Consider the following 11,796-nt stretch of genomic DNA (forward strand, 5'->3'; position numbering starts at 1 on the left):
GGGGGGGGGGGGGAGGGGGAGGCCTTTACTGGGCCTGTGTGAGAGTAAAGACTTGAATTAGAACTGTTATGATATGAATGTTTTAAGTTACCATTATGCACATGATCATATTTTACTGGCTGCTGACATCAAGTCAACATGAGTGACTGCTGTTTGCCACGTAGGATTGAGAGGGTTGGGGTGACGCGCACATCAGGATGTAGGGCAATGTGGCATTGCACTCGCCTTTCCTGACCTCATGATGTTAAAGCGTTTGCTACACTGGATCCATGTCCTGTGAACAACACTGCTGCTGCTCACTTCTGCTATCTGCAGCCATGCAGTTTTAGTCAGTGATGCTGGCCTCTTCCTTCCATCAGCAGGGTACAGGAGGTCCCTGCGGGCCCTTGCTCCTTGGAGTAATATCTGGGGGCTGCTTTCTGCCTTTGACTCTGGATAATTAAGGATTTAGTATTGTCAAATTGTTATAGCTCAAGCAATTCCCCCCTCCCTCAATCTGGCTTCCGCCTCCACCTGCTTTCAAATGAAACCCGTGAATTGCTCTTTTTAAATAGCTCAGCTGAAGTCGAGTCATCCGTGACATCATTGGACCCGCTCCAGTTAATTGGTGGAGAAACCTGGGTGTTTGATTCAATTGCAGTGGCTTTGTTAAAACGCCAATGCAAAACACGCCTCTCCACCTTCCGGGTTCCCGACCTGATCCTTGGCGCCCCCCCCACTGCACCCATCCCGACAGCAAAGTAAACATTCAGCCCTTTATTTCTCTCTCTCTACCTGATTTGACATTGAATTCACTATTCTGACTGACACTTCCTGGTTCAGACTGCGCTGTTCATTTACCAATCCTTCAATCTGATTGATTAAGATGATACACAGTTGCTTGCCCTGTTCACTCAGATGCCCACTTCCAGCAATTTGCAGGACGATGGGCCAGTAATTCCGGTCCCAACGCGTGAGTACGGACGGTGTACTCACGCGTGGGCCCGTTGGAAGTGCCGGATTCCAGCATGCACAGCGCATGTGCGGGAAACCGGCATTTCCTCTCCATCGAACCAAGGGGTTAAGAGGTCCAACGCGTGCGCGCAGGACTCTGCGCGCACGCGTTGAACTTCCTTCGTTTAGACAGGTTTGCGCGTGTGCAAGGGACTGAACTTTTTGGAAATGAAAAAAGGAGGCGTAAGCAATGGATTCTTGAAGGTAAGTGGTCTATTATTTAAAATTATTACATTTTTTCCACAGCTTCATTGTTTTTAAGGACTTTACAGTAAGGTAAGTTTATTTTTAGACCCGAATTCGTAAAAAAAAAAATTTCAAATTTTATTAATTGTTTTAAATAGTTTGTTAAAGTTATTTATAGTTTATTTAATTATTGGGATGTTTTTTTTAAATTTTAATTAAAGTTAAACTAGTCTTTTGGGCGCCCGTACTTTTCATGAGTTTGACAGTCTTTACTATCAAACTCATGAATGAGTTTCCCCTCCCCTGATTGGCTGCAGAGTGCTCACCTGATCCCAGCCGGCACATCGCACTAACTATGCCGCTTGATCAGGTAAGCACATCGCGCCGACATCGGAACCGGGCCAGTGACAGGAAATGCAAGCAGGCCCGGGCTTCAGATGTCAGCGCGCAGGGTGAGTGCAGATCGGGGGCTTGCACGCGCGGCAAGCACCCGATCCTAATTTCTGGCCCAAAATATCATGGAGGTTAAACAGGCACGGGCAAGTCTAACTTACGGCGGGCACCGTTCATTGACCGGTTACAGCAAATTCTGGGCCTTAATCTTTCCACATCATTTAGAGGGATGGGCGGTTCACTGATGCCATTCACTTATTACTCAATAAAGTTAATGCACTTGATATATATATTCTGCTGAGAATGCCTTTGTGTAGAATATTGCAGTACCACAACAAAAGATGAGCATTGACGGAAGTGGAGGAAGTGCTAAAGATGGTTTTACTGAAGGTGCTTTGGGCTAGTTTCTTTTGTACATTTGAGGTTCCTTCAAAGCGGCAACTTGGGCACTTTGCTAGATGCATCTTGTATTAATGCCTGGCGCTCCAGTCTTTAAAGCAACATTAGTAGCCCCCCTTTATGTTCATGTATGACAGGGACCCAGATGGCTATATGCATGCAATCGATTACCCCTTGTACCTGTGGATAGCCAGCAGTGCCGTAGAATAGTGCAGCCTTTTCTTGCACAATATTGTGAAGATCATCCTAAAACAAAGCGAGATGCATTTGTGAGCAGTGAACTGTGAGGCACAGTCTATGTTTCCAATAGCTTGTCTCGAAGGAGCTGGAAGCATAAAGATTTTTGCCGGGGTGATGGTGATGGCTACTGGCAGTGTCGTCCAGACTGCTGAATATTGACTAGACATCATCCTCTTGGAGATGGCACTGCTCCATCAGTGTCTCCCTGCAGCCTCTTGAGGCACTACTCATGAGTCAGCACTTGCTAGCTGTGCCTGAGGCAGTACACCTGACTGACAGCATAGTGAAAGCTCAGATATTGTGCCTTTGGTTGCCACACTGCATCCCTGACAGCATGCACCTGCATCTCTCCCGCTGTCGCGCTCAGTACCAGGGGAGTGCTGAATAAACTCGCCATTAATTTGTATACACAGAATCACACCAAAAATTGGGTGTTTCCTGAGGGTTCCCCTCTGCAATGTCCCAATTATAGGGGCAGAAAGACTACATTGCAGATGCAATGCAGGTTAGCCAGTATTTTTGTTTCCCCTCCTAACCAGCAATTCTGCTGTTTTGTCGACATAATGCACTTTAGTGCCCAAGTCTTTCTCGCATTGCTCGAAGCATGGGTTTGAGTGGTGAGCAATAAGGAAATTTTCCCAATTACCACTGGTAGAATCTGTTATTACGACTCGCGTAATCAGTAAACTCAGTTCTTCTGCCACCCCCCATCCCCACAAGAAGACATCTTTTGGAACTCTGGTTTGAGCAGATTTCTGCTAATTGAGAGTTTAATTGTTTTGGAATGTGCCCAGAGATTTACAAGAGAAGTTTTTTTATAACTTTCAAACAGACTGCCTGACCACCATCTATTTAGTTATGGGTATCAGGTTGCCTTAAACTTTTGTGAGCAGAAGATGCCCATCAGGCATCCACGTCGAGCTTTGACTCCGATTGTTCAGACACTGCGCTCACAATACATACGCAGCAAAGTATTAAAGAATCATTGAAGTGGACATAAGCAATTTGCTGAGGAAACGTGATGAGTTTTGCATGAACTTACATAGCCAGTCCTACGATCTGCTAGCAACTGCTACCTGAAGGTTCATTTAGTTCTTGAAATGAACTCTTTAATATAACTGGAAGTTGTGTCAAATGTTCAATTATGTTAGAAGCACAACAATATTACAAAATGTTAAATTACTGACAAAATACCTGTGAAGTGCTTTGGGACATCTTGTTACATAAAGGTGCTATACAAGTGTAAGTTGTATGAATTTTCTTTCGAATCGACTAGCGTCTGCATTATGTTTAGTTGAGAGATATTTCTGGACCAATATTCACAATTGCATTGTCTCATCCTTTGTATAACTCCAGCTGTAAGAATCATTTGAAAGTTATTATTGAATGTTCTTCCACCACCCTTTCAGGTAGTGCATTCCAGATCATCTTAATTTGTTGCATAAAAACTTTTCCTCATCTCGCCTCTGGTTCTTTTGCTAATTATCTTAAATCTGTGTCCTCTGACTACCAACCCTCCTGCCAGTGGAAACAGTTTCTCCTTATTCACTTTAACAAAACCACTCATACTTTTGAATGCCTCTATTATATCTCTGCTTAACCTTCCTCTGCTCCAAGGAGAACAATTCCAGCTTCTCCACATAACCGAAGACCCTCAACCCCGTTCACAACACTTGGCATGATTTTTGTGACTACAAATGGGTCTATTACAGATATTCAATTTGAGTTTTAAACTTCAAATGCTATTACAGATTTACTCAAATGCATGTTATCCATGCTCACAGCAACAGGACAATTGCCATCTGGTAGATCCTTGCCTCCAATGGTCTGAAACCTATGACCTTGTGTTATGAGGTGATGAATGGGTTTGGTGTGCCTCAGGATTAACAACTACCCTTTAACAGAGATATTTCACATCAGAAGTCACACAGGATGCTCACAGTGCCCTCTATGCAACTCTAAATGTATTCCCTTCAGTCCCCCTTTGTGCCTCTCCCATCCCCTCATCACATCTTTTGGGATGTGTCTCTATCCCTGCACCCACCAAATGTTGCAATTTACCATTCGACCAATCACGCTTTCTATGACTTTCTAACCCCACCTGCTACCTGAACCTCCTGCTGATTGGTACTTGTCGTATCTTGGGCTATATCCCTGCCGTTTCAGGAAGCGGATGATAACTGGATGATAACATTGCACCATTTGACAGCTTCTAATTGCCTTTACCAGGACTGCATGTTGGCTCACTTTAATCACTGGTGGAAAGAGGTGAAGTTGAAAGAAAAGTCAGTGGCCTGATGGCAGCCCAGTTTCATTGCTACAGTTGAAGGACAATAGTGATGCAATATGATTTTAAAATGTGCCACAAAAATTTTCCCTGGCGATTGAACCATTTTTACCCCCTGGTATAAATGCTAAAAGCAGTTCGGGTTTACACAGAAATTAATTTGCAACTTTTTTTCTTAAAGCCTGAAATGAGTTTGTTTGAATCTTCAGCTAAATGATCCAGTATTTACACAAAAAATATTTTGCTGTTCATAGCCCGAAGGTGCAATTTGTAAAATGTGTACAGTTGATAAGCTCTTTAAAACCACACTGAAACATTCCTTTTTCATTAACTTAAACTCTGAGGAAAGAGTTCAACGCTGGTAAAATCCATCACAGTTGAAGTTTTTTTTTTAGTTTAGTCCAAGAACACAGTGAATTGATTTGTTTCTGTAAGTGTTGCCAAATCTTTGACATTTAACATTACAAATGGATAAAATCATTTTTGTATGCGACATGTATTCAAATACTTCAAAGCACTTTACGTGCCAATCAATATCTTTCCACAATGGTATGTACAGTAAATCAGTCAACAGTGATGTTTGTAGAACAAATTGTAATGCAAGTTTAGGCAATTTCCTATTAGAGGGCAAATTAAACCATTTTTCTGAGTAATATCTTAATACTCTACATTGTGTCCACCATTATTATTTGTATGAACATTATAGTGAGCAAGTTAATGAAAGTTTGGAATCTCTAAATTGTATGTCACTCTTCATAAATCTTTCCCTAAACACTCTCGTTTGGTCATTTTATCCTTCATTTTATCCGGATCTGCCCCACCCACCTCCCTTTTAATTCCTTATTTGAGCCAAGTTTTAATGGCCCTATCTGCTGTCTAATATACAGCTGATTGTTTCCAAATCACCAATACTGCCCAGTCACTGTCATTTTTTCCTCTGACAGCCACTTCTGCTTAAAGTCTTTCTGCGCATTTTATTACCCAGATTTTGTCGGCATTGGCGTGATCACTTCGTGGGCTGAAAACATTGCCCACTTGCTTATTTCTGCCGTTTGGACACGAGCTGCACATCTGTAGAATAATTTTTTTTTCTTGTTTTTATTTTAGGATCAAAGAGGCAGAAGCACATTTATATAGTCAGAAGAAAGAAAGGCCTTATTCCGTCAAGGAAAAAGTCAAAACTGGGATGGTGAGTTGGTGCAATATGTTTGAGAGATGCTGAACTCCAATTCTCAGAGAATAATTGGGATTTGCCACGTATTTGACTCTCGGTATGGCTGTGTTTTCTCTGATGCATGTACTGTACTCAGGGCTCAGAAGGAAGAACTGGATGTTGGGTATTGACTTGTGTTGAAACAGCTATCGGGAAACCATTTGGAAGATATGACTCCCAAAACAAAATGATGTAATTTTGCTGTTCTTGAATGTGGAAATTATCAATATAATATTTACATTCCATTTGAAAAATAGTATGATTTTAAAAATGCAACTGAAGCTGCAATGGGATTTTGACATTGTTGGGAATCAGCAGTTAGCTTATATATTCATTTAATTAATAAGTAAGGACCGCAGCACCTTGGCGACTGCGCTTGACTGCAGCAGGGAGGAAAGGTCACTTGAGTACTTCCAAGGAAAGTAGACTTCTTCCCTATTCAGTCTGCACATGCAGCTACTGAGATTGTAGAGGCGAGGGGGTCAATGAAACATTGGGGCCTAAATTCATTAGCTGGCACAATTCTGACAGTGCACAGCGACACAATGTGCTGGAACAGAGAGGCCCAAGAAGAAAATTCATCCTCTGGCCTCATCAGAATAAATCAAGCGAGCGGCGGGCACCCATCAGATGCAACTCTCTTGTCAGGGCTGTAAAAATGTCATCCTGCGCCAAGGCCCAGAGGTAAGTGTGGGCGAATGGAGGTGATTGAGAGCGGGGTAGAGGGCCGGCCGGTAGCTTGCACTTCCTTTAAGGAGCATTCCTGCTCCTTCTGACTCCACAGAACGTTGGAAGCTTTGGGTCCTTTTTTGGCGTGGTCTCCAGCAGCTCCATTAAGGACACTAGTTAAGACTCTGAAATGCCAGTGGAAGCTTCGACTGGGGAAAACAAATTTAGGATTCAGGGTCCGGAATGAGTGCAGGAGCCTTATTTCAATATTGAAATGAGGCTCCTGTGCTCATTTTCAGGTGGCGTCTCCCTCTCCGCACAAAAAGCCGCTTTGAATGTTGAGGATGTCCCAGCTCAATTTCTTCAGACCCAAGAGACCTTGGATTCCAGTTCTGTCGAGGCGCATGCATCAGGTCAGACAGTGTGTCAGCTAGAAGCAGGGATAATGCTCTGGCGTATAGTTTGAGGAAGTGAACTATCGCCCTAGATTTTCCTGGAGATTTGCACGAATTTAATGACGCACCTACGTTGTAGGGACCCTTGAACGGCACAAAAGAAAGAGGAAATGATTGTGTAAGTGACTTGCGTCGTTAATCATGGCACTCCATATTTTCCTGAGATTGTTACGCCGCTCCATCGTTGCCCTCGCCAGAAACAGTTAGAAGGTAATTATCATGGCTCCAACTCCCAATGAAATCAATGGCGATCAGCATTTTCCTGCATTTGGGCCAGTTTTCATACTGGCGGCCTGGTAGCAGCATGATACTGACTTTATTACGCATTCCCTGAATCAGACTTGTAAATGACGCTGAGAATAATTTTGAGCTCTTTATAATAATAAAAAAAGTATTTCCTTTCAAAGTACAAATGCCAAAGACCTAGCAAAGAAAAATGCTTTAGCAAAATACCTGAAACTCAAGCAGCGTGATTGTGTTCTTCTGGCTAAAAATAAACATTCAGGAAACGCCAGAGGTTCAGTTTCACCAACTGGTGTACTTTTATCAGCCCTTCGAGTTCAAACTAAAATTAGCTTCAGGGGAACAGCATTTCTAAACCTGTTTTCTTTTTAAATTGAGATTTCAATAGACCATGCAGCTCAAATGAAACGCACAATTACTCAATGAAAATAAAACCAAATGGATGAAATGCAGCGATGGTTTGCCTCAACATTCCGAATTCTAGATTTTTTTTTTCTGTAATTGCAAAAAAAGTGAAAAGCTTAATGAAAATTACAATCCAAAGCAGCCTTTTTAAAATAAAAGAAATTAACCTGCCGATCACTTCGTTCAAGCTCCAATATAAACCTATAGATTCTGGTTCTGCTTCAGTACAACTCTGCATACATGATTTTTTTTTTAATCATGTCCATATGAAGATGGCCATTATCAGTTCTCCTCCATCAAACTAAATCCCTTTATTGGTCATTGGGTGCACCGTTTCTGATTTGCCACCTCTAGGGGGTAATTTTGACTTTTGGATGATGGTGTGAAACAGGCCATATCGATTCGAAGAATGAGGGGATCTCATTGAAACGCATAAAATTCTGACCGACTGGATGCAGGGAGGATGTTTCCCCTGGCTGGGTTGGGGGGGGGGGGCTCTAGAACGAGGGGGTCACAGTCTCAGGATACGGGGTAGGACATTTAGGACTGAGATGAGGAGAAATGTCTTCACTCGAAGGGTGGTGAACCTGTGGAATTCTCTACCACAGAAGGCTGTGGAGGCCAAGTCACTGAATATATTTAAGAAGGAGATAGATAGATTTCTAGACGCAAAGGCATCAAGGGGTATGGGGAGAGCGCGGAAATCTGGTATTGAGGTAGAGGATCAGCCATGATCATATTGAATGGCGGACTCCTGCTCCTATTTTTCTATGTTTCTATGATTCAGCTGCCAGTTATACATCTCTCCCGATTTTTATTTCCATTTAGTGTAGATGAAAATCAAGAACGTTCCTCTCTCACCACTGTTCCACAACTTACTTTCTTTCTCAGTCTTTCTTCTCTTTCTCTACTTCATCAATGCTACCATGGATAGTGCTACTTTGGTCTTGCACCCTTGTTCTTTTACATTCTACATACAGGAAACTTTCTGGTATCCGGCACTGACGGGACCGAGCTGGTGCCGGTCGATCAACACTGCCGGAGCAACGAGTGCTAATGTTAAAACATACGGAGCTCAGAGCTCCGTCTAAAGCAACAAACCCTGTTAGCAACAGCTTCAAAACAGTCGGCGCAGCTTGCAAGCATCTCTGTAGCTAAGCAACAGCTCCAGCTACACGCTTGCACAGCCACAAATGGAGAAAAAAAGCAACTAAAAGTTTTAAAAAAAAAAGTTATCTGAACCGACTCCTGAATTTTGCCAGTGGATAGAGCATTCTGGATATTTAACCTCCGTTTAAACGAAAGTTTCCTGTACTCTGCTTTCCAATCCTCACTGAGTTGCACTCGAGACTCGTCTCCAAGTCGTCTTCTCTCATTTTTCCTGGGATCCTAAAACTGTGGAATGCCTTGCTTCTCTTTGCCTTTCCTCTTTTTAAAAATAATAGGATGGCAGGCGGAGGGGAAGAGCGGAAAAGCGAGGCATATGAACACCCCCCCCCCCCCACCCCCAATTAAACAGACACTAGTTCCTCAGCACTTTTAACCCGATGTGAAAACTTAATTTTATTAGATTTTCCTAGAAGATGATTGTATTTTTGAGTTGTGCTTAACTATTTCTTGTGCTCAGTATCAGTGACCACTCACTGTACGCTCCTGTGCCTTGACACATGCAGCAAGTGTTGTAGTGCAGACCAGGATCATACAAAAACCTTGGTTACTGTTTTTAGCTTACTGAATGTCACACATTAAATAACCTGATTTAAAAATTCAGTCGAATAAGCATTCTATCACAGGACATTGAACAGAAATGTCATAAGCAGTATCGATAAACACAACAATTTATAGTAGTTTGAAACGTATCTATTCTTGCTCAAATACATTAAGTAATGAAGAGATAGGACCCTTCATTAATTCTCTTAATACCACGGGCCCTGAGATAGGATCTATTAATGACATTACATGAGGCTCTTTGGCTATTCCTTTATGGACTTGCAGCCCTTCCATTGATGGCCTCTGAGGAGCTGGGAAAGATGATTGTAAAGATCTGCCTTGCATAAGTGCAACTCTTTCATCCACTTGCAGGGAAAAGGGAATTCAATATGTATCTTTCAAAAGTTAAATAATGCTGACAAACATACATATGATTAAAAACACATACAATTTCTGTGGCCTACCCCAGGGAGATCAGGAGTGTCCACCTAATATGTATTAGAAACGAGCACTTTTTTAAAAACCTGCCTCATGACCAAGATTTTGGTCACTATCCCAATATCTCCTTATGTGGCTCGGTGTCAAATTTTGTTTGATAACACACTCCTGTGAAGCACCTTGGGAAGTTTAACTGCGATCAAGGCGCTATAGAAATGCAAATTGTTGTCATTTTGTTGCCAAGACGGTTTGATTTAATTAACCAAAGCATGTATCATAAACAAAATTGCAGTTCAAATAGCATTCTCTCTCTCTCTCTCATAGTCTCCTGGTGCTATTCTGAATAGGCCACTTGGCCCCTCGAGCCTGCTCTGCCATTCAATAAGATCATGGCAGAAGGGCTTCTGCACGTAAATAGCATTTAAAGTAGCTCCCGGTTCCTTGTGCAAATTCTTGTGATTCTCTCCCAACAAGTATTCATTTACAATTCAGCTTAGTTGAACTTGTTTGTGTATTTGAGTTACTGTATAGCAAATTAAAATTTTAATCACTTTTTATTTTACAGAAAGCAAAAGTGACTATGAAGGACAAACGTGTTAATGAAACTTATCCCTAGGAATTAGAGGCTACATGCATACCACCTTTTCCCTTACCTTATACGTTTCTACCCATGTAATGGCACATTAGCACACTCTTCTGTGCCCATTACGTAGAGATGTTATCGCTCACTACTTGATTGGTCCATTCAGCCATATGATTGTACTACTCTTTATCTGCTACATAAGGGCATTGCATTCATTGACTGCATGCTCATTAGACAAGCAACAGGACACGACATCTTCTGGAAAGCATTTCACAGCATACTACAGACCTGAAGGGATACAGGAATTTCGGGTCTTTAGGTCAGTAGCTACTGAACTGATGATTTGTCGAGGAAGGCAACACAATCAGTGATTGCAGGTGTTTAATCCTTTCACTGGCACTGCGTATTTTACATTAAAAATATATATATTCCAGGACAGCATTAATTAATTCAATGATTTGGACAGATTCTAGATTTTTTTGTCCAATGGATAAACATTAACTGAGCATGAGAAATAGATCCGTTATTTTCTTAAGTATCACTTTCTAACCCCTGTGACTTGCTGTACTTTGGCAAGGTATGCACACGGACAAATTTCATCTTGAAGGGATTAATCACCACAGTTAAAAGTTACGAGTATTTTTGATTTGGTTAGGATGAGCTGGTATTGCTGTGAGGGGGTTACAGTTTGTCTGCAGTGGACATTTCCTAGTATTAAGGTGGAGCTCTGTCTGCTGGGGATGGTTGTGGCAATGAAATGCACTGCTGTTAAGCTTTTACTAGGATTAAGTTATAAAGCTATAATAATAAACACTTATCTGTACACCTCATTGTTATTTTGTGTTTTAAATGTAAATTTGGTGTCTTATTGCTGTTCATAAGACAACAAAATTTAAATTATTTAAATGTAGGTATATAACAGCATGTCGATTTTAGATTCTATTGTGTCAGGATAACTTATATTTGTATAATGCTGTAAGTTGACAATAGTCTGTTAAAATCGCCAAGTGCAATACTGTATTTAGTATTTCTATTTGGAGTTTCTTTTCGAGGTCTGTTAATTTATATGAAATGTACTGTAGGTTTTTTTCTGATAAATAAAACTTGACTAATACTCAGAAGTTTTTTTGTGGTATGTTTAACTATACCTTAATGAGGGGAGTTGTGAGGTTGTGCCAGTTGTAATATCCTTCAATGCAGGAGTAAAGCTTGAGTAGATTTTTGTGTGCCTGCGAAGCCCATCAATTGAATCATGGCCTTCATCTCCTTCCCAGCACCTGCTTTTCTGCAATATGATGACCTAAAGTTGGAAATAAACTGTTCACCAAACACCCCCCGCCCCCCTCTGCCCACTGCATCCCAGATGCCAAGCAAGAGATTGGCAGTAATCTGGAAGCGGTCTGCCCACCCCAATCTCTTGACCACAAGAGGGAGGAGCAAGGAGACAAAACTGAATAAGTAAGAGTGTCAAAAGTAAGTGCTCAAAAGTAAAAGCTTCCAGTGGAGGTCAAAATTCTCTCTGATGCCCTCAGTGCAGCCTAATGTATTCACTTATTTATGTTTTAACTGTAGAATTCACTAT

At 41.6% G+C, this 11,796-nt stretch overlaps 1 protein-coding gene across 2 annotated transcripts in view; it reads left to right on the forward strand.

Annotated features, from left to right (window-relative positions):
- fmn2b (formin 2b) overlaps positions 1-11,326 on the forward strand; it is a 583,001-nt gene extending 571,675 nt beyond the window's left edge. For both annotated transcript variants that reach the window (XM_085980275.1, XM_085980276.1), the window contains 2 exons: positions 5,606-5,687; positions 10,197-11,326. In XM_085980275.1, the coding sequence (XP_085836401.1) occupies positions 5,606-5,687; positions 10,197-10,247 (133 nt within the window). In that variant the 3' untranslated portion in view covers positions 10,248-11,326. The remainder of the gene's footprint in view (positions 1-5,605; positions 5,688-10,196) is intronic.
- The last annotated feature ends 470 nt before the right edge of the window (positions 11,327-11,796 follow it).

This window comes from Somniosus microcephalus, chromosome 3 (genome assembly GCF_052327205.1).
Source record: "Somniosus microcephalus isolate GS21.2 chromosome 3, FLI_Smic_1.0, whole genome shotgun sequence".
Classification (NCBI taxonomy): Eukaryota; Metazoa; Chordata; class Chondrichthyes; order Squaliformes; family Somniosidae; genus Somniosus; species Somniosus microcephalus.